General features: G+C 36.4%; 2 protein-coding genes across 2 annotated transcripts in view; one reads left to right on the top strand and one right to left on the bottom strand.

Moving 5' to 3' along the window:
• Positions 1-1180, top strand: part of SHISA3 (shisa family member 3) — a 2180-nt gene extending 1000 nt beyond the window's left edge. The window contains exon 2 of the mRNA XM_019472294.1: positions 729-1180. Coding sequence (XP_019327839.1) covers positions 729-1180 — 452 coding nt within the window. The remainder of the gene's footprint in view (positions 1-728) is intronic.
• A 6444-nt stretch (positions 1181-7624) lies between these two features.
• ATP8A1 (ATPase phospholipid transporting 8A1) overlaps positions 7625-24445 on the bottom strand; it is a 113821-nt gene continuing 97000 nt past the window's right edge. The window contains 4 exon segments of the mRNA XM_009280163.1: positions 7625-10933; positions 11278-11369; positions 17083-17175; positions 17581-17669. Coding sequence (XP_009278438.1) covers positions 10836-10933; positions 11278-11369; positions 17083-17175; positions 17581-17669 — 372 coding nt within the window. The 3' untranslated portion in view covers positions 7625-10835.

The raw sequence follows: 24445 nt of genomic DNA, 5'->3' as shown, positions 1-24445 counted from the left end.
CGGGAGCGGCCTCCGCGCCGGGAGGCAGAGCGGGCGCCCGGGGATGCGCTTGCTGTCGTTAACTTCACGGTCAAAAGGGGCCCCGGCAGCTGGATCCATCCTAACTGAAGGCGCATTTGTATTTTAAGTTTGCGTGGGCAAACTTAACCGTGCCTGTTTAACTTTGTTTTTCCCGGAGGTGAGACTGGGCTCCGGTGCTCTGCAGACACAACCCCACCGTGCGAGGGGCCGTCAGGTTTTCAAACAAAAGAAATGCGGCAGCGCACACAGATCCTAGTTTCCCAAGTCGCACATTCTGTGCTTATTTTCCATCTTACGAGTGAAAGCGACCTAACGGCATCTGCAGCATTTGAGCTTTGCCTGCAGATTCAAGCTGTTACACTGGACAGCCCCAACATTTTTGGGGCGTGAAAGATGGGGAGAGGAGTGTGGTTCTTGAGTGAAACCTAACTAGAACCAGAAAACGGGACACGGTGTAGACAGCTTTTGCCACTGGTAACTATTTAAACTGTCAACAGAAAGAAATTTTGTCTGGTACGTACGGGTTTTAACTTTAATTTTGTTCTAATGATAATAGTCGGAAGCTCTGTCTTCTGAGGAGCTCAGTGTGTTAGTGGGACTGAAATGATGTGGGGCTTCATAAACTCTATGGAGTTTATTTCTACGCAGCAGACCTGTTACTTCAGTAGGCTAATGTGCGTGGCTTTTCCTGTTCTTTCTTCTCCCAGAACCCATCTATGTTCCATTCCTCATTGTTGGATCAATATTTATTGCCTTCATTATCGTGGGCTCTCTGGTGGCGGTTTATTGTTGCACATGTTTAAGACCTAAACAACCGTCGCAGCCAATACGATTTTCTCTGCGGAGCTATCAGACCGAGACTCTTCCCATGATCCTGGCCTCGACAAGCTTCAGGACGCCGTCGAGGCAGTCCAGTACCGCGACAAGTTCCAGTTCGACCGGCGGCTCGGTTCGCAGGTTCTCATTTCCCCGGGCAGAGCCAGGGTGCCTTGTGGCATCGCCACCTCCACCGTACACATCTGGCTGCTTCCAGACAGCCCATGCAGTCCACCTGAGCCAGCCGTCGGGATTCCTGGTGTCGCCGCCATACTTTGGGTGTCCTCTCCAGCCAGAGCCTGCCCTGGCTGGGAAGAGCTGTTCCGATTTTAGTCAGAGCTGAAAGGTGTTGTCAAGAAATTACGCAGCCTTCGGAAGCGCAAGGGACTGCTGCTGTTGGGTGTCACACTGACATGCTCTGGGCTTGCAGAAGTCAGAACCGTTGCCGTGGGTGAGTTGCCCTTGAAAAGTGCAAGGTCTCATTTGGGATCTCGTTTCCCAAACTTGGATCGCACTTACAAATGAATTGTAAAATATTCCAAACTTAGTTGCTCTGAAAGCTGACTGCTCTGATTGTTCAGTGGAATTTGTGCAGAATGTATTCAGAGACAAGTAGAATTCTGGGATAAAGGTACTCATTTCACGGCGTTATAAATGACGTTTTAACCCTAAATGCTATTAACTCGGTTAACAAACAGTGGCTGCGTTCCACTGAGAATAATCAGACTAGTTCTATAAAGCAGCAATAAGCCTGAGAAGTAAGAGAGGAGTAATATTTACTAAAGAGGATCCTGAAAACAGCTGACTGCTTCCCACTTCCATGAGCAATGAAAATAAGAGGAAGAATTTTACTACAGATATCAAAATGCGTAGGGTTTTTAAAATACACGTAATACACCTGAACTTACACTGCATATTTGTATTAGTAAACTTTAACTACGATAGATAAAACTAGTACTAATTAGGCTAGTTGAAAATGAGCCAATCTCAAGCAGCCCAAAAATTATCTATGAGAAAAGCAGAATGTATTCAGCAATATCGCTAATGACTTCTCCGCATAAAATTCGAAAAATGGTGTTATATTAAAGCATTTTTCAGAAGGAAGTATTTATTGTTGGCTTTTTGCTCAGCAACGTGCAAGTTGGACAAACTGATCATAAAGTTCTATTTGTAAAATTAGCCATGTATAAAATGTAAAGACAAGCTTGTAATTTAAAACGTATTTACAGCATTGACAACACTAATTATTCAGTAGGCACACCAAAAAAAATTTTATCAATAAACTGTGTGGTTGAAATGTTGTGTCATCTGTATGTCTCTGTACAGATAGTGTTCGATGAGCAAGTTTTCGTTCTGATGGTGTAATATAGTGTATTTTTTCCTGTTAAAAATAGTTAGTTTTGCTTTTGTAAATGATTTACATCTTTAACTGCACCTGTTGTGCAGATTAAATATAATAGAAAATTCTGACTATATAGCAAACTAATAGATTAATTGATGTCTTTTATATGTAACTGTGGTAAAAATGACACTGATTAGTTGGGTATTTTAATTTAAAACATCCTGCCCTAGGAATAAATTTTGTTTGCCCTGCTACATTCCTTCACCCAAGTAAACCAACAAACCAAATGGAAGAAGAAAAAACCGCATATAAACCAAACACATGCAGCAAGCAAATGGAAAATACACAAGAAAAAATGCAGTCATTAAAGGGCTTCTCTGTATACTTATTTTTGTGAACAAACGACGTCATTCTGTGTGTCAGAATCTACAACATCAGAGGCTTGAACTGTCCTATTTTATCAGCCCCGAACTCCCCGTGTATAGGATCTGTTCAAGTACGTTATAGCTGACCTATTGTACAAGTACTAGTGCACCGGTGCATGTTACAATTACAGCACTTCTGTTCTGAATCACAGTGTCCTTCTCTCTATTTTAGAAAAGCTTCATTGGTTCTTCCTCAAGACTTGAATACATTTTTTTTCTTAGCGAATATCTTAGCGAATATCAGTATCTTAGCATTTATGAAAAAAATATTTTGAAATTACCCTTTTAATATGTTTTTTATTGCATAATTAACATTACAACCCAATAGGTACCACTGTTGGAAATGTGGTTTCTAAGCAGAAAGACCACTTAAGTTGTACACAATGATGTTTTAAGTAATAGGTTTTAGCTTGAATGTTGTAATTGTTAATTATAAACTAAAATAATGATACACAGTAGTGCATGTTTTATAAAAATCTAAAAAGCAGATTTCGAGTACTTGAGAGATGACTTGAAAGGTGAGTCTTTTGGCTTGCAATTTTTAAGAAAATCTTCAAGGAAGGGGTGAGGAAATTTTTGCCCACCTTTGATGATGTTTCATAGGACTCTTCACGGCACATTTTGAATGAATAAGAAATATGGGACTGTTCATCAAGTAACTTTTTGGAAAAATCATTTAATGTTGCAATAGATACCGGCTGTGTTGTTTGGAAGCATCCTGTGAGATCTGTGGTGTTTGGAAGCATCCTGTGAGATCTGCTGATCATTCCTGTATACAGCAGAAACAGATAGTAAAATAATTAAACTATTTTTTACAAATATATTGTAAGTCTTCAATTAGTAGAAATCTTTATCTAGTAAACCAAGGCAACACAGATCCTTCTGGAAGCAGAAACTTGATCAATTCTAGTTAAGAAGGTGCAATTTTATGTTCCGTTAAAGAGTGATTAGTCATCAGAGCCACTGACACAGGTGGCGGGTAGCTGAAATTTAGTGTTTTTCTCAAAGATAGGCCGTACGCCGAGAAGCCACGAGTTGGACTCAGTTACTGCCTATTAGCATTTGGCGCTGTACACTGAACAGGCCAGGCTGCTTCGCCGTAACGGTCTCAGTGGGCTCTATGGTCAGATTTATTAATGTTTTAACCCAGGGACAGATTTTTGCTACGCTTGCATACAGGCTTACAGATTTTAATGATTATTCAGCCTAAGTAGAGGCTGTGAAGTTTGCCATGCAGTGTGAAACTCAACCTAGGAGGGAAGACCTGAGCTACTTCCTTTCCTCCCCTGATGCTGCTTAATGGGTTTGACCTCATAAAATGCTTGAAGAACTTGACACGCAGGAAGAATTCCATTGAGCCAGACTTACAGAAGTCTGTAAGTTTATAGAGTGCAAACACTTCACAGGTTGGTGGCCAGAGTGCAACAAACCCTCCGACGGGGGTCTGAGGCTGGGAAAGATCAGGTATAGTTGAAATAGCTGTACTGGCTTACCTGTAAAGCAGGTGAGGTGGGGATTATGCATCATCTGCAAATAGACAGACGAAGAAGAATCTATAAATTAAGAAGAATCTGTAAATTATTGTTCATGTAGCCACAGTGGCAGTGACCTGTATAGCTGAAGGGAGAGGAAGGGAAGTGGCCAGAATACAAGCCCACGGACCAAAATGCCTGTTGCCTGTGCCGGTAGTTTCCAACCCAGATGGATTCAGGGTGCAGGTGAGTGCTGAATTTCCTTCCTAATGAAAAGGCCCTATTGGCATTAGATGCTCCTATGATTTATAGAAAATAGTCATTTTCCTAAAACCCGTGGACAGAACACAAATGGCATTCTGAGAGACAGTTTTAATGACTAATGAAACAGTTTGAAGGGCTAGATGTATGCTTGAACGGAAGGAAATTGCTTGCTAGCAGAATTAACATTTACACAACACTTGCTTTACTGCCATGCTTCTTTTTTAACGCAGTAGGTTTAACTATTTCTTTTGTAATACTGGAGTTAGTTCATACTCATTTTACTAGAGTGACACCAATCTAAAATAAAATGAAACAAAAATCACAGTAAATTGATTATTGAAATTCACACACATTATGCACAAAATGCTTTGATTGCCATTAACTGGTAACGGCACGTCTGAAACCCAAGCCTTCTGTGGGCAAAGAATAATAGTGACATGAATTAGACCAGCCATTTGTTTTGTGTTTCTACACTTTGGGTTTCTTAAGCGTGCATCTCCAAAATGCATCAAAACTCTTCAGTGCTAAGAAAAACATTACATGTACTTGCAAGAATGTCCAAAGCATTTCATTTGAAACTCGGTAAGCGGCACGGTATATGGCTATGTAAGCTCATGGATTATTTGTCATACTAATCCCACTGGAATTTGGGGGGGGAGGGAAAGCGACAATTTCAAAATTGCTTTGTCAGTACTGTTCAGGTAAAGCTTGACAGTAACATTAAGGATACGGAATCATTTTTTGGCGCTGTTTTTCTGCATATTGCCATGTGCTGTGTGGACTTGAAGTCCTCTGAACAGAGCTTCTGCTTTTGAGGAGGCTGCTGCTCCCCAATACCCAGGTAAACAGTTTTTGATCTGCAATTACACTGAGGCTGTAATTCCATGCTATGCTGTCTTCATTAGCAAAGGCAGAATAAGAAATGCCTGTCAGTTCTTTTTATTCTCTCCATCTACGACTTGTGCAAATTCAGGGGGCTGTGGTGTAAATCAGGTTAGCAAAATGATTTAGCTTAAATGTAACATTTGCCGTAAGAAAAGAGGGAGAGGATTTGAAACGGAGCCTGGGTCATCATAAACTGGATTATAACCTGAGTAATTTCAATGGCCTCATGACTGCCGGCGTAATAGAAGTGGTGACATACCATGAAGTGGAATCTCCTTAAACCAGCTCTACCATTAAAGACTGGGTATCGTGAAACTAACAGCGTGGAAGATGCATCTATTATCGAACCTGCCTTGACAGAATACAGAATCTACAAAATAAATTAGTCGGCTAGTGTATATACAGAATCAACCACCTACCTACAACCAGAACAGTTTAGGTTTGGATATATTGATTTTTATTCAGTGGGTGGGCACTGTTAGGGTAAATACATACCTGCTACTATCACAGCCAGAGGATACAGTATTTATCACTCTCTTCTGAAAAATGAGATGACATTTCCTTATTCCTGCTCTACCATTTTTGTACTGCATACTTCTCTTTCAAAATACGGTATCACCACCAGAAGTATGTTGGGGCTCTACTGCAAATCACTAAACTGCAGACTCCCATGCTCCCTTTTTCTTTTCTTTTTTAAAATTTTTATTTCGCTTTTTTTTAACTCCTTCTGGACTTCACGTGAGAACTGAAGAAGACATCTCAAAATAGGTGTTTAAAAAAACCTTAAAACCATTTTCTACTTTTTCAGTTTACCTTAATAACATAAGAATTCTTTGGTATTTGTGAAATGCTATTTCTGGTATGTCCAATTTTAAAGAATTCAAACCCAAGAGTGATGGGATATCCGTTTTCCTTTGAAAGTAATCCCTAGCATTTGCAGCCAATCAATTCAACAAAGCTTCTTCATTTAATGGCAAAGTTTATTCATTTTTTAACAATTAAAAGACAAAACATTTAAAATTTGCAGTTCAAAACATGCACATTCACCAAATGCCAAATGACATGTAACACTGCATAGAACTGAATGTGTTACTAAAAGAGAATAACCATTTATAAAACACAGTGCATTTAACATCCAGTTAAAACAAAACCTGAGAAACTACCATAAACACCGAGTCAAAAAGTCGTCATTCATGCAGCTTCATAATTTCCACAACGGTTTCAGCAGTAATGGCTTAGTGGAGCTGTAAAACCTCACTTTACCTTGAATGCAAATTTTGCTATTACAGACTGACCGCTTTCAGCAGCAGTTCATACATACCAGACACTGAAAATCTTAATGAAAAATTAAGCTGAAGTAGAAAACAAACATTAATGCATTTATGGCTTCTATTCTACAATAAAGAAACACCATAAAATATGATTTAAAAAAAACCTTGTTCTGGTTACAGCTTTGCAATTACAAATCACTCTCTATATGGAAATGCTTTCATTTAAGTAAAAGTATCAATCCTCCAAAGTGCCCAGCTTTGCACATCATTACTCAGATGAGTAGTCCTTACACTCACAAACAGTCCAGTTGAAGCCTATGTGAGTAACGGTTTGCATAAGCAGGAACCAGGTTTGGAATGCTAAAATATTCCTTTGTTTAATGAAGATCTGTTGGTTAACAGCGAGGAAACTGGGGGAGTGAGAGCAGAGGAGGGGAAGGAGAAACTCATTTCTTGAGTTTTGTTACCAGTGAAAACATCCCGTACCAAGAAAGCTGAACCGACAAACTCATTTGCTTACATAGCGCTAGCTTCTCGATATATTATGAGCAGACTTTTAACGAAGGCATTAAAAAACAAGGAACAGCAACCACCATGCATTGCCTCAGAACACTTAGAAATATTGCCTCATGCAGACAGAATGGTAAATTCATCAGAACTACAAGTGCTTTTACACAATACGTAAGAAAAAGGGGAAATAACTTTTCTCCTTAAATTTTACACATATTCCAAATTACTCATCATTCAAGATGGGTTTAAACGTAACAAAAGGAGTCTTAAGACACTTAACGCGCATCTTTGTAACACAGTGAATTTTATGGATGCGTGTGGACATATAGGAATTTTCAGCTATCTCTTAGAGTTTCAAAATATTTTATTTATCATTTTATACAAATAGAATGATGACTACGTATAAATCTGTTGAAACTGCTTTGCAAAAATAAGTGTAAAATTAGGAAATGGCAAGAAAAAATTCCAAATACAAATTATCAATAGGTTTGTTAAAATTTGTTTCCTGTTACTTACTCTTTTGAATCATTTATATATATATGTATATATTTAAAAATAATCAAGCAACAGTATTTATATAAGATATCAGATTTCTGTGGCACTGGGTAAAATTAGGAAATGGCAAGAAAAAATTCCAAATACAAATTATCAATAGGTTTGTTAAAATTTGTTTCCTGTTACTTACTCTTTTGAATCATTTATATATATATGTATATATTTAAAAATAATCAAGCAACAGTATTTATATAAGATATCAGATTTCTAAGTGGCACTGGTTCAACTTGTTGATGGAAATTTTTAATACTAACTTGTAATTGTTATGCCGTGCACATGAAACAGATGGAAAAGTCCATGTGAATTCTATATTTAATACAAATTTGAATTTTCAAACAACAAGAACACAGGCATTGTTATGAGCATTTTTGCCTAAACTGTTTTTTCTTTAAATAAACATCTGCACAATCCCCTTATTTTAACAAAGATATGATGTACTGACAGGATGGTAATAGATTACATTACTGGGTACTCAACATGAAAATAAAGTGCATATTGTATACTTGACCTGATTTAAAAATGGGCACACATAGCTAAGATGATCTTGTGTTTTAAAATGGAGTTGTATGAGCAATCAAAAAACATAGTTAGAATTGCCACATTGTCTTTTTTACTATTTCCAAGACGCGGTATCTTCCAAGCGCTAATCACCAGACAATAAATAACATAGTGTGTGTAGAAAAAGTATAGAGACAGGAGAAAAACGCATCAGAAGTAATAAAAATGAAAAATGCACTTTGTGAAATAGTACTTCAAATTCTGTAAAGATGCAAGGATGAAACGCTGTGATAAGACTATCTTAAAAACCTTAAATTACAGTCTAAATTTAGGATCTTAGAGCTGTTTCTGTTGCTTTCTTCCTTACGCTAGTTAAACTGGGGATAGACTGTGTGTTATTTTCCACAAACTGTATTACAATGGTGAGACAGAATTTTATTTCATAAGAAGAATAAGAGATCATGTAATTTCACATTGTAAATACTTTACAATGCATTCTAGTCCTCACGTCCCCCTGCAAAATCGGCAATTAAACCATTTAGGACAGAAAAAAAGGATAATAATTAAAAATTTGCCCATAAACAGGGTATGTATGGATTGAGTCATCTTATATGAGTTAAGTACACTGAGAGATGTTGCTCAACAGTGTCATGGTTAATTTCAGAAATGTTTTGAAGTTGGTCATTGTCCCTTGGATGACAGAAAATAGGGATCCCCATTTTAGGAAAGGGGCATGCCCCCAAATTTTTTCTTGACTTAGGTCAAGTGATTTGGCCCTCCCATATTGATCCATCTATTTATCTATGCCTGAAATGGCTTTTCTGAAGGCAGTTCTTGTCTGCATGACTGACTGGCAGTACTGTTTCTAGTGGGATACATTGCCTTTGTCCCTGCGTCTTCTGTTTTCTGTTTAAAGATCACTCCGGGAAACTGAGAGGAAGACGTTGCATAACATGCATATGAAACGCAGACTGCCTTCCCATTGATACGCCTTCCTAAATATGTACTTTCATATAGTGCCTTTTGTTGGGCTTTCCATGTGTATTTGTAAGTTTCTCTTAGAATGGAGCATAAGAAACTTGGATAGTGCAATAAAATTACATGTTAAGTGTTCAGTTAGACGAAAGGCAAGGAGGTAGTCACCTTTAGTAAGTATATGACTAATGAAGGAGAGCAGAGAAAAGATGGGATTGGATGACTTGTTAAGTTGAAAGTGGATGATTTGGAGAGCAAAGAGGAAATCCTTAATTTAACAGATCATTGGGGATGTCATTGTTCTGCTTTTCCATCTAGTTGATCTCCATTCAAAGAAAAAAAAAGATCATTTCTATGTAATGCACAGAAATTTAATTAAAAATAAAACCAACTGCCACTATAGAAAAATGTATTTTAAATGTAATTATGGTGGCTTTTAAACTCAGAATTAAACATGGACTAAAAAACTACAAAATTTAACTAAATTCTGAAGTTAACATAACTTTTCTTAGTTTGAAACCTGATGGTTGTTGGGTGGTAGGCTGAGAAATACCAAGTATAACTACTTAAAAAAGTTATCACAATGTTATCATTTAACACCTCCCTCCTTTTTCTTTTCCTTAAACCAGGTGTGTGTCTTTTTCTGCAGTCACTTCCTCTCCATTATTAAGTAAAGGTGAGAGTATATAGGTATTCTGCATGACCAGTAAGTTGTAAAGAGGCTGCTGCAATGTATTTCACACCTTTTTAGGAAGTGGCTTTAGTGCAAATAAAACAGTACATACCACAGACTAGCGAAGGGCATGCTTTGCTCTCTATTCCAATGTATGCATTTCAAATAATTTTAGTATAAAAATGTTGAAAATTTAATTAACTTTTAAAAATAAGTTAAAACAAACTTTCTTTTGAACCTACAGTACAAGCAGATACAACTAAGCATCGCAAAAATAATTACAGTTCGCTAAAGGCAGAGCAATTCTTAAAAAATTGAACAAAATAATATGTGTACTCAATTTTACAAGGTGGCAGCCATTTTTAACATATGCAATACTAAATGAAAATAAGGGAAAAGCTTGTATAAGGCCAAAGGTGCAAAGACTTGCAGTTTTGAAAGCAAATGCCGTAAAGGCCACTCAAATTAGACTCGCTGTACTGTAGATCTTTCTCCTCAAGTGCGGAGACTCAAGCATGCAGTTCTGAGATCAGGACTGGAGTTAATTTCCTTTCAAATTATTTCTAACAACAGAAAACATTTATGGAACTTCTTTGGCAAACGTTTTTAGGTTAGTTTGACACAAACATCTATAAACATCTTGACTCAAAATCTTTCTCAAAGAAGGTGAATTAACACCATTAAGATACTATTTTTTTCAGCACTTGTTGAAATCAAAGGCTTGTTATCAACTGTATTTAAATATATTAACACTTAAAAACCTTCACAGATGCTAATGGTCTGTCAATGTAAAGTATGTTTAGCGATCTGACCATTGCCTTCCGAGTATACGACCAGTATTGATTCAACTTCATTGTAAAATAAGCAAGCTGGCAAGATACAAGGTAAATTCCAATCTGTTTACAAAGGCTAAGCAAATACTTGTCAAAAAATTTAGAGATGGTGGGTTACAGTATAGTTGCACAGTGCTTATGTCTACTGAATACACAAATCCAAACTTTATGGAACAAGACCATCATAGATCTTTAAATTTCTGATAGCTGGGCCATGGTCGCAGCTCCCAGCAAAGATCTAGTAGTTTGTCTCACAAAAGTAACTACTAAGGCCTAAATAGTGAGCAGTGTTCCTTCACCATTCCTCAGGCCTTTGTTTTGTGGTATCGTAAGCTCTTATTACTTCCGACTGGGAAACTATTCCATTTTCATCTTGAGAGAAGGCATAGCCATCTGCAGATATAAAACAAAATAGAAACCAATGAAGTTTTGATCAGATTTTTTTGTTAAAGCTTTAATAAAAACAACTTAACAAAGGTCAATAGAGGGGAATAAACCTCTTTTCAGCAATTAGGAGGTAGAAAACCCATGCCATTTCTTACATAATTTTGCAATTATAAGATAGCAGAAAGAACTCTGTGCAGTATCTTAGGAATGAAGAGAAACCTACCAACAGGCAAAGAACATGGTCTGCTGGGTTTAGGATACTGCATCTTTACTATAAACAAATGCAGTGAAAGGTAGAATTTTACTTCTATATTATTAACGGATCTTAATTTTTGTCAGTGAACACTTACGAAGCAAGTTTTGCTGCAGAGAGTCAGAGCGATACAAGTTCACATGGTTCTTCTTAAAAACATTCTTCAGTAGTTGGGCTCTTTCAGTTAAGCTAGAAAGAAAGTGGACACGTGTGAAAAATATTTACTTACTAATTACAGTATTTGTTTATCTTTGAGTCTGTTAAATGAGAATTAATTATTAAATTAAAAGTCCCCATTCTCCTTTTTCAATTGTGCCTGAACTAATTATTAAGAAGATGATGAAAAGCGTGTGCGAGGGCAGATTATGAAGTCCAGATCCCTGGTAATGTTTTTACTCATCACAATACAGGCAAAACATCTGTTTGAAGCACTGTTGTGCGCTGACAATACACATAAATGAATATTGTAAACATTTGAGCGTGACTCCTTTAGAAATATGCAGCGTAAAGGGAAGGCACTGGCTTCCTTGACGTAGCATGGCCTGATTAGTGCCAGGCCGAATTAGTGTCTTTCTTTTTCTTACATAAGGAAGTACTCTTAGCGTCTACTGACACAGTACCCCAAAGGGATGGGAAAAGAAGATGGAGGGAAGGTCACATTCGTGGCCATCAGCTATATGTACAGGAACATACTGCTTCCGTGAAAAGCGTTCTAGCAAGGTGTATTCCCCGTGAAACTCTAGAAGGCGTTTTTCTGGAGATCATACCCAGATAATAGACTACTATTACTACTAGAGGTTGGTCACTTCAGCCCATCTCCTTCCTTCTTAGCAGTACTGAGTTTGTTGTGTTATATGTTTATTGTGCTTTAATGTGATCCAAGCGACTCTCCATTTCAGCCCAACTAGAAAACAGAAGGAGTATTAAACAGTTTTTAAACCGAGACTCAAGCATCAGCTGAATGCTGCCAACTGTAGTGAATGGAGTAGTGAAGGTATCAGGTTTCCTTACCGTGCACCTTTCTTACATTTAAAGTTCTCTCAAATAGGATCCTACATTACTAAATAAATAACAGACGGACTAGCCATAGCTCAGAAAGCTTTCAAAATCTGAGAATTTTGATAACATATTAAAGATGTGCAAGGGACTATATTAAAAAAAGTCACAAAACCTTCAATTTCTTCCTCTAAATTTGATATTCACTGTGAATTAGAGCTTGTGTTTCAGAGAGATACCAACTTATCATTTAAACATTTCCAGTGCTGAAAAATCCAGCCCCTCCCCATGTGAACTGGTCTAAAAGTTAGTTCCATTAAAAAAAAAAAAAAGATGATCTTATGTTTATTCTGAGTATACAGTGATTTGATTTTGTTACAGTTTTGTTAGATTATCAAAGTTGTCTCTTGTGTAAGGACGTAGTAAGTATAACTGATTTCACATACCTACATTATTGTGTTTTGATCAGTTGAATTACTTTTTAATATTATTGTCAATTAGCTCAACAGACTTACCTTCCCAGGCTACCTACCAGACTAAGTGGTGCAAGGAATGGAACCAGACTGCTTCCCTTACTAGATTAGCATTCAAACCATTAAATTATAAATGCTCATTCTTTCTTCAGTGAGTATATACTTCTTACATATGAAGTTGAACCATTGTCTTAAACTGGAGAGACTAATGGTCTATCTCCCCTTTCTGGTCCCCTCCAGTCTGGTAGTTAAAGCATATACCAGGAGGCGAGAGCTTGGCTCTTCTAAGCTGGAAGAGGGAAATAAACCTATTATTCCCACACCCATAGAGGAATGCTAACTGCAAAATCTACAGGGTAAGAGGATAGGCAGGGCAAACTGCTTCCGTAGCCATGTTTTGAATGAAAAGATGGAATGAGACTTCCTTGTGAAAAAGGAATTAGGTACCAATTCCAGGAAAGCAGTTGGCATCTGCTGACTGAACCAAGAATGGTTTTATGAATTTATTATGAATCACCCTGTTGCCATTCAAAAGTACATTTAAAAATCTACATGCGAAGTCAAGACAGCGTGGTTTCATAATTAACCAATGATAAACTGCAGTAACTAAATGCCTACGCTCATTATGTGTACCTACATGGACAAGCAGAATATTAACTATTTTTGAACATGAAATCTATACTTTTACAGGCAATTAATCTCATTTATAGAAAAAAAATTACTACTTTATATATTCCTGACCAACCACTTAGCTGGTCTAAAAATCATTTCCAAGTGGACTGAATGAAAAACAATGATTATATGAAGCAGCATGTGCAGTATATACCTCTAAAGACATTTCCACAAGTTTGGGCTGTTATTCATGTTATTGTTAGTCTATGTAGTATTCAACCCAGTAAAAGTATTTTTGTTCTAAGTCTTAATATTGTTGTTTCTGCTTAAGCATTATATCCAAGGTATCAGAAAAACTGTTTTTTTAACAATGGTTTAGATACAAAAAGTATCCTTTTACCTTAGTCATTTCAATTTTAAGTACAAATGGCTTTGTAGCATCTCAATTACGATGGCTCTAATGATAGAAATCATACTTTTTGTGGCACAAATTTGTTAATCCACTGAAGCTGCTCTATTATTTATGCTATTAAGGCACCCTCAAGTCAATAGTATTCTGACATGAAAGTACTTTCTGTTGGAAAAGTGAGCATGCAACATTCACACCTTCTTGCTCAAGAAATATTCTTACTTAACTGACAAATATATGTGTCAAAACCAATTTCAACATGTTGCCTATGGAAGAACAGAATAAAGTATTTTTGGACAGTTTTGGGGAAAAAAACCTGATTACACATCCTTACACACACTGAAACAGCAAGATACAATAGGAATGCTCTTCCTGAGCCTTCAATGACAACGGTTTAAAAACCTTTTCCAATCAGCACTGGAAAAATACAAGGGATGACAGATTTTAAGACTATATTAGCATATCCTATTTTTAAAGCATATGCTAAAATACAAAAAGATCTTTGAAGAACAGTATTTTAAATTATTTCAATGTAAATGTCAATTTTTATCCTAATTTTAAGAAAACAGCTGAAAGCGCAAATTCAGAATTTAAGTAGAAAATACCCATCCTAAGATTGTTCAATAGGAAAACTTCAAAAGGTAAAGCCTTACAATCTTAGTTGTATTTAAATGCATGCAATATCAGGTCAACACAGTTCTAAAAATCAGCAACAAATATATTCTAGCTGAAAAAACAGCCATAAAAATTAACAGTAATATACTTCTAAGTAAACATTCAGATTCTGTCTGATTACAGCATCTAGCCAATAGTAGAATCCTGACCTGTTATCTGTGGAAATTGAGCCTCTTATTTTGTGTCATAGTATTTTTAAGACAGGAATGGACAAAGTGGAAAAGTTCCTGAGTTATCTTTCTCACTATTTCCCAGTTACTTCTTAATCAAACAGTGATTTATATCTTCTTAGGTTATTTTGGCATTTCATGAGAACAAATCCCTTCTTCTGCTACAACACAAAAAGGTACTTCCAGAGGTATGCGCACTAGAAAAATATTATTTGGTGCTGAAGAATACACAGTAAGTTTGTCAAAAATAACTATTCTTGCATGAAAAGCATTACAACTCAAGAATAAAAAAGCCTCATGTACATATTTAAAACAGGTGTAGAGGACATTCCTTACCAATTTAACTACTTACTCTGCACTGGTAACTAGTTAATCCAGGCTTCTGCAACTTAGGAGACTCAAAAATGTTAACAATAGTTCAATCAAATTTCTGAAGACGCAAGTAAGTCAGTTCATCAGACCATTTCTTTAACAAAGAATACTTTCTCCATAAAGGGTGAAGTTTTGACTCTATTACCTGAACTAAGATATCATTTAAAAAATCACAAAGGGAATAAATCCTTAAAAGATATTAAGATATCTAACATCAATTTGCATCTTAGGTGGATACTTGTATACTTGTATACTTTGAAGACTAAAGGTCTAAAAGTAAGTTTGTGGAGAAGGAATGGATCTAAGACAGACATTCTGGCAGGTAACTAAACAACCTTCATGAAGCCCTCCTAACTACTTAATTGTGGGATAAAAAGATAATTATAAAACTAGTGGTGAAAACACCAAGTTCCTCTTACCTAAATAAGAAGGGATTTGGAAGACATTCTGTAGGATGAAGGAAGAGCATACTGCCTAGACAACTGAAGTAAAAGTAGCTGAATTTGGGAACACAAGAGAAGTCTTGGGAATGCAAGTATGGAACACTAAAAAGGTATGTTACCTTACTTCTACATCTAACAAGATGTTCCCCTTCTAGCACTGTCTAGTACTAATGTCTGCTTTCTTTTCTTTAATTCATTCTTTTACAACTTCTGCTCTTTGCAAAAGAGCACACAGCATAGATTGCTTCTGGCTCAAAGCTCAGCACATTGATATATGAGTCGGTTAATTTGGAGGAAGATCTTGCCCTGAGGCTGCCTGAATGAGCACTGCCACTGGAGAGAGGCATCCACAGCAATCAATTTAGATCACCTTTAAAGGTAAGAGAACTTACTCTTGCAAGGACTAGTTAGGTCTTGCAGTAATGAAGGAAAAGTATGCTTGATGTGGGAATTGTCATCAACTAGGGGATTCTGCAGTACTTCCAGTATGAAGCTGTTGCCACGAAGACAGCATATAGAGCCTGATGGGAGACCCTATGCAGGTATGTGCTCCTACGTAGCCCACCCCACTAGACTAGGTGTTCCACAGGTGGCGGGATGAGCTTCCAGGCCTCACGGTTAACCCCCCTGGTATTTGTCTATGGTACCAGGGAAGATGAACTCCGCTAGAGACAAAACATTCTTGTGAAAGTAATTTCTAGGAAAAGCAAGGAAAAGTAGGAGCAAACACTCACACGAACTGGATATTCCACCCACTAGAAATGGTGGTCACCACCTTGGTATCCAATGTAATTTGGTCTCAACCTGGTAAATCCTAGTAAGCTGATTCCCACAGAACTGGAGGGGGGATACAGTAAGATTGAAGGAGAAAGGGAACTTAAATATCTTTATGAACAAAAGGGTGCTTCTTGAAAATTGAACCTACAATAAAAGAAGTGGCTGTTTGTGTTTTTCTGGTCTCTTTCTATGCATACCTTGGTAGGAAAAAAGCCTTCTTGGCTAAGCCCTTTGCCATGAAGGTACTAAAAAAACAGCAGTCCAAAGGAAAGAAAGAACAGGAAAATCAAGTATCAACAATTTTGGCTTTTTTTTAGGCTTCACAAAACTCATGAAAATGAAGAAATTGTCCAATTGTTCACTTTTACCTTCTCCCTTTTCAAATTAACTGTCTGACCCATGAAGGAGGATGTAACAAGGGAATTCTTGTGGAGTCTTAAGTTAAAATTATTTCTTACCTCATATAGGTTACTTAAATTTGTTTGCTCTGCACTGGCATTAGATACAAAGCCAGCTTGTTCTATTCAATTTCAGCAAATCCTAGACAGATTTTGCTGTTTTCCCTATGCTACCAAGCAGGTTTTAAAAATTCATTTTAATTTTTTTATTGTGCTTAGGCCCAATTTATAACTATACTAGTGAATGATGCAGGTTTAAACTCACTTTGTATTGATTGTTAACACAGTCAAAAGTGACAGAATTAAAATTGTACCTCAAGTTTTTTGATACATAATAACTAGAGACATAACAGTCAGCTACAAAGAAACACATCAGTTAAAGCCTTTGGCAAAAACCTACATCTAAGCGTATGAAAAAACATACGGGCTCAGTAGACCTGAAACCTCTTTACAGATGCCTTTTGTTTGTATGGATTTTGAAAAATAACCTTTTGTCTTTGATACATGTATAAGGCTGAAAATATTTAGCTTGCTTTCTTCTTTTTTAAAGCCAGTGATCTACAGATTTTTACAGTACCTCTTGCCATGCACAACTGCCCCAGGATCCTCAGACTTTGCTTCCAACTCCTGAACTTCATCTACCAGTGTCTTAAAAGTAGCTCTCTTTACTCTGTAAGTAATACAAAATACTGCCAGATTTACTCTTCTTGAAAGTAAAAGAACAGATTGTTTTAACACTTATATAAACTTGCAATTTACAAATCCATTTCCCCAGATAACCTAAAATTAAGCTTTACAAGAAGAAATATTATAAAGCAAGTCTGAATAATATATTTTATCAGCTGTTCTTGCAAATTAGAAACAACACATATTTATAAAAAAGACATTAGATTTATTGAAACATTTAAAATACTAGTAACACTTGTAATAAAGTTAGTCAAAAACAAACAAGGTGAAAAATAAATTTATATAATCACCAGAGCTGATCTTCATTTGCTTTTCTTATATTAGTAATTAGAACACACATTTAAAAGTCAGTACTTTCTCCCGTAAACCTCGGCATTTCTGTACTCACACTTTGTATACTACATCAAAAAGTAAAGCTGTCATAGGAATACATAGAAGTCCCATCCAAAACACTCCAGAGCTGAACATCATAGCTGCCTGGAGGGAAAAAAAGCATAAAATGCGATGATGTCATGACAAGAACTAGGAAAAAATCCTTAGAAATATCAGTTACTTGGTTGAGGCTATCAAAAGCAAATTTAAATAAACCATTCTAGCCTCTCTAATGTGAAATAAAACTTTAACTCCTTTCTAAAGTCCCCTGAGTCGCTATAGAAATCCAGTAGATAGTAAGCACTAATTCATGTTAAGAAGCTGGTAGAAAGATCACACTGCTTAGCTCTTTGAGAGAGGGGGAACCTACCCCTCCACAGCCCTGCTCTACACCACTATGCTGATTGTAGACATTTCCATTAAAATCAGATTTATTGAAAATCCATCCTCCCCTCCCCGCACAATCTTTGTCAATACATTATGAGCACAATTTCTTATTTGCAATCAACCCTAACAGGATATAATGGTTCCTGACCCTTGATATGGATATTGGACAGTGTTATAATCATTTTGCAATATAACTTGGATCAAAGTTATCTCCAACAGAACTCACTGTACCACAGTTCTCACACTGCCACAGACTCCTGTTCAACAAACTGCTTAAAAATGAGAACTAAGAAAACTAATTACATAATTATGGAAGTATGCAACATATTGTTAAATGAAGATCTAACACATTAATGTACGGTGGAATATTTGCAAACCAGATAATTGCTTTTAGCTGTGTGTTCGCTTTTTTATACACTGCTTTATATTAATACATAGGAATTTCTTCTGTTCATAACTTAACTTGGTCTGTAAACGTACTAAAAACTAAAACACACTAAAAAGCCAAAACAAACATCATAATGTATGGACATTAAAGGAAAAAAACCCTTTAATCTACCCTTGTAATTCATGCCCAAGTATCTATATCAATAATATGGATGCAGGGAGTATGATAAATACTTAATGAAGCATATTACTGAAAGATTGTTTTGCAGTCAGTATTAAAAATACCTTTGTAATGTAATTAGATTGCACAGAGATTGAAAGTAACATTGCTAGACAACGATATCCTTTCAAATCTTTTGCTTCATTACCTGGAGACTAATTCCTTTCAAAGGTTAAACCTCAGCATGTAACTAAAATAAACAAGCTGAAATGTTACTAATATTAATTAGCAGACAAATGCAGGTAGCTTGCAGTAGCTAAAGTCTAATTTCTGAATGCATATACATGAACATTTTAGAATTATACTTGATATGTTCATGTGTAAAAACAAAAGTGAATTAACTTTCAGAAAAAAAATCTCATCCTCATATAGATAAAAAGTTCTATTTACCTTGTTTTCGCATCCAAATTCCCACTGACACCGACTCTTTGGAAAGCATTAAAACGCATCTGAATTGAAAATTTGGTAAACTTTCCATAGCTATGTTAAAAGGACATAGATATTGCCCTGAGATTCTAGTAATTATTTCTGTCAACAGCTGTCAGCAAAGGTGTAAACACCGAGCAGTGACAGGTTCAAAATAAAACAATTCACATTTTCAACGGAGAACAAAAAAAGAAAATTTTGTACCAGGAAGTGGAGGAAATGTATTAGCACAGTCACTTTATTAGCAAAACATGACTTTTGACATAATTGATGAAATACTCATTTCCTAAAACAGCAGCTAATAGGAAATGTCTATCACAAGTACATTTTGCAAGACTTTTTATAATTAAGTCGTAGTTAGAGAGACAAAGTTTCCTAAAAAACAAGAAAAAGCATAAAAAATACAACTTGAAGTAATTACGACTCTTACTTCCTATCATTAACGACATTTTTTTAATTCATAAGAACATAGCAAAGAGCTGTCCTTGCGTTAGCCACCCTGTATTAAGTGTTTGCTGGTGAAACAGCAAAAGTGATAATGTAGGTCTTAGGATGTTAATTCTGACCATTGTAATGCTAACTATGAATGAAGGAACAACTGGCGCCTACTATTCAGTCCATCCAGCCTTTGGCTTTACAAATGAACAACATGAATTGAGGAAAAAAAAAAAGTTTTTCTGCGTCATATTTGAAAGCCTGTCAGATTTTTTTTCTTTTACAGAGTTAATCCAAACCTAAAAGATTTAAAGCTGACATTCGCATTAAAGACAGAGGGCCTCTTTGTATTTTTTGGACGAAGCGGGGAAAAAATAAAATCCCACAGAGGTATTTCCTTCCTTTCTGTACAAGAAAGCTCCCCCCTCACTCTGTAGAAAACATTTTTGTCTCTAACTTTTCACATCTCTCTACACATAGGCAGGTCATCTGGGAAATGGCAAACCAATCCTTTTCAGACAATGGCACTAACAGGAGCAGCCTGTTCTGGGGACGGACTCTGGCTGCCTCTGTTCGTGGTTTACAAATTGTTCCTAATGTGAGAGATTTGTGGTCTATGCCAAGTTTTCCCCCTTTAGGCCTTGTGAAACCAAATGGAATCTGCCACAAAAGTGGCTCCCAGGGGAATTCAGAAGTAATCCAAAATGAGAGCTCGGAAGCCTAGTTTATTGTAGGACTTAGAAATCCTGCAGGAAGGATAAATAATTTGTTGTCTGTGGAGCTCATGCTCAGTATTAGGACTTTCTAAAGTGAATTAACATTGCTTAATAAGTGCATTGTACAGATCTTTATATAAGTTCTTATTTTTTAAAAAAGAAAAAAATGCTGAGAATTACCCCCTTTCATAGCTTAGTGGCAGATTCGAAATCTTGGCTGCAAAACATTTTTAATGCACCGATGAAGATGTACTGTTAGGAAATTACATGCCAAAACGAACAGAGAATATTCCCTTTTTCTTCACTATGAAGAAAATACTCTATGTGCTGCTGAAACAGCTAGCTCAGATTTTAAAAAGCCTTCTAAAAGTAAAGGGAGAAAGATGAAAATAACACTAAACTTCCTGCTGCAGAAAAGCTCGTGGAAACCATTTTCAGTTTATCTATTTCAGGTATCATCTAGGGACGTGTCCTCTCCTTATAAACTACAGAACTATTAAAATAATACCTCCTCAACACCATCAAACCAGCTACAGTTTCTCCTCTCAACAACCTACAGAGACAACTTCATTAGTTTTAGTTATCTGCATGTGTTTGCCTTCACACATGCCGAAGTACTTAGTGTTGTAATATTAAAACAGATCCGCATTTAAGTCCTAGTGCAGTGAAGTTCCAACAAGTGAGTTCTTGTAATGCGTCTAGTCTTTCTTTGCTATTTAGACTTTAAAAAACATCTCATAGTTCCTGCTAATTAAGAACTAAGTAGGAACTCTGATTATTAGGTTTATTAAAAAGGGAGTCCCTCCATTTTCTGCAAATACAAACCAAAGCCTTACTAGTATACAACAAATAGTAAGAGGTATTGAAACAGAAGGAGTACCAGGCAGTCAGGAAGCAGATAACTGTGGATATCTGCAGGCAGAATCTATAAATTCTTACTGGAACAAATCTCCTATGAGACGAGAAAAATGAGTAAGGATAGACTAAGGAACATGCCTTTACTTTTTCCCTAGCTCCTCTCATTGTCTTCAGCTAAGGATACTACTAGTCCATTGCAAGATCACTGATTTCCTCACTGCAGGCGGGTATGAAGGGTGGACTGTATCCCATAGAGGAATGATTAAGATTATGGTCTTAATTATATAAATGCAAATAATAACTAATATTATAAATAATAAATACATATATACAAAAGCTCACAAACACAGACATGCACTATAAATCCTAAAGCTTCAAGAAGTACCTCTCTGGGACAGCGCGATACAGAGAATTAACAGAGACTTTGGTCTCTCTTCTACAGATGTCTCCTTAGTTCAGTCCCTTGTTTCAGTGAATATTTTAATATTTTAAGTATCCATTGGAACACACATCTTGCCTTTTCCTAGAGAGTACCTTAATCACTCAGGCTGAGCAAAAGCCAGCACATTGTCTCTTCTGATCCAGTAAGTATTTGATTATTCCATACAAAGTGGAACAGCAGAAGACACAGTTCTCTGTTCAATCACCCTTTCAGCAGAAAACATTACCCTGAAAGTTGCAAAGTACAGAGAAACTTAAATCTGGCTGTTGGGAGACATTCATTTGGGGTGAATGTTCTAGTATTTAACTGTTGGATAAATGGGTATTTTAAAAAATATAGGTGATAAGGGTCTAACTGTGGGAGGTAGTTCAGGTTTGTGAATCATCAGATTAGCACTTATCTCAAACCACAGTAAGGCATTTGAGCCCAGAAAGGGATGAAATGCAAGACTGCACCTTATTACCTGTTCTTGTGACTAGCTTAGAGTGGTTGCTCATTTTCACTTTGTGAATTAAGGTCACAGGCATTTAATTCCTTCCTTGCATTTTATGAAAGCCTAGGTTACCTCGATAGATATTTCACATTTAGAAAAAAAAAACCCCAAACAAACCAGCAATAAATCCTGGTGCCAGGAATAGCTCTTATGAAGAGAAATTATCAGTTGCTATCTCTGTTGACTTTAGACAGAAACAGTGATGGAAATGCTTTCAAAGATAAAAAGCAGGAAAAGAGTAAAGAAAAAGGCTTCACAATAAATATCAATACCTGGAGATTTCCTCAAAAAGCTGGAGAGGAAAATGACACACAAACAAAAAAAGCTTCCCCAAGAATTAGGAACAGAAGAAGGTTCTGTTAGCAAAAGTTTGGCTAACAAGGTTGCACTACAGCTTGAACTGACAGACCTGAAAAATAACCTTTAGAAAATTAAAGAGAATTAGCCACCTGGATATGAAATTAGACAAGCTAGAAAATGTTGGCAAGGTAAGATTTATCACACTACTTTTAATTATGCTTGTAATCAGAGAACATTAGTTATTCTGCAACAAAAGGCTAGACTGTCCTCTTTTGCCTCGGAGTAAGAGATTCACAGGGAAACCTATCTGAGTTGATTCAAAGATGACATAAGAAATAGTACCTGGCAAAGGAGATGTAAAGCCATGATGAACGGATGAGTTCTGGTGGTTCTACAGAGTTTGTTACCAGGACAGGGGCTGTCTGCACTGCAATAGGTGTAAGAGGACTGAGTACAGGGAACACTGAGTTTCACTAGGATTTGTAAGGAACTGAAGTCATTCCTCATTACTGCGCATCAGGAGAGAAAGTTGCTATGGAGAAAGATGGCAGCTGCATATCATTAATCTTAAGTGTCACATGCATAACTGCAACAGGAATGTGTACTGAATTTGATTCATAACATTTTAAACAGAAAAAAACCCGTAACTTTTGTTTATAAAGGAGATTGGCAATAATATGCTGAGGGCAAGAATTCAGTTAAATGCTGATACTGGGAAAAGACTAACCAATAAAAAGGAAGAATATTAGAATGTAATACTACCGAGACAGACCATCAGAAGCAGAAAAGGTAAATTTGTTAGTTCAAAGATCAGCTCTGCTGCTTCTGTTTGTACCTGGGCAGTAAAGAACAAGAATGGAAATATAACTATTGAATATGGAATAGGATCTTTGAAGTATATCTGGACTAGCAGACTCTGGCTAACAAATATCTAGTCCTAGACTAAATATAATTAAACCGTGAAGGTCTGAGGACTTAAAATGGAAACCACCTAATGGGAATTAAATGGGAAAAGAACTCCTTATGACAATATTTTGGATTCCTGAAGTGAAAGACTAAAAGCGAACTTTATATTTAAAGAACTGAATAAGCTAAAATATGTTAGTATCAGAATGGTAACATAATTTTAGGCTCTCAGGTGAGGATAGGTGACTAAAATGGATACGTGTTATGGGATGAATTCCGATTCACTTTAACAAATCTTCAATAAATCATTGAGTTCTTTTATGAAGTAGTAATATTCTCCACAAACGTACATTGGAACATTTCTCTAAACAAGAGGTTCAGATAGGTATAGAGGGGAAGACAAATACAGATTACTGATTACTGTTTTGTAAAGACTCACAGGTCTGTAAAAGTCAAGCTGGGAAAAAACTTGGAAGGGGATGAAAATGTGCTAAAAATGTGGGAAAATGCCCACAGGGGCCTTTTGCTGAGAATGGGCTTGAAAAAGTTTTGAACTATGAAGGAAGACCCTAGCTTTTGTTGTTTAATTATTTCAATGTTCTTGAAAACTGTATTTCAAACATGCTCTATAAATAAGCAATAGTCCCTTACCAAAAATTTACTACACCAATTACTCCCCCCAAAATGAAGACCCAGAATTTTGGATAATATTTTAATTCAGATTGTTAATAAGCAGTGAAGCAGGAAAAAAAAAAATTACTGGCTAACTCAGCATAACTACCCCAGATAGTAGCCACTGAAGAACGGCTATTTTCCACAAGTTTTGTGATAATGAAGTGAGAATTGAGAGACTTCGGTATTTGTTTACCATATAGGGCTCAAGGCAATTTTTAGAAATACAGATTGTCAACTGAGTTATCTGACAGGTTCCCTTAAAAGCATGGCACTGTACTTCTCGTTTCATTGAATAACTTAAAGAGAATCATTACTTTTCAAATTTTAGGGGAATTATTTATAACTCCCCCTGCTAATATAGAGAAAAAGCAATTTTCTTAAATATACAACCATTTAAATTTATTTATTATGCTATATTTTGCAAAAGTTATTAAAGTAACACTCATCTGTTTTTAAAAATGCAAGAGACAAGTATCCATTAATAGCATCTTTTACAGCTGGAGGGACAACACAACAGAACACAAGCCGTAAGATCCTCATAGAGAGCTGTTGATGTATGGGCTGGATGAACACCCTGAGGTAGACCGAAAACTGGCTGAATGGCCAGGTCCAGAGGGTGGTGATCAGTGGCACAAA

Source organism: Aptenodytes forsteri, unplaced genomic scaffold, assembly GCF_000699145.1.
Source record: "Aptenodytes forsteri isolate BGI_AS27 unplaced genomic scaffold, ASM69914v1 Scaffold35, whole genome shotgun sequence".
Taxonomy (NCBI): Eukaryota; Metazoa; Chordata; class Aves; order Sphenisciformes; family Spheniscidae; genus Aptenodytes; species Aptenodytes forsteri.
The sequence above is the reverse complement of the archived record's forward strand: the minus strand, read 5'-3'. Positions and strand labels throughout refer to the sequence as shown.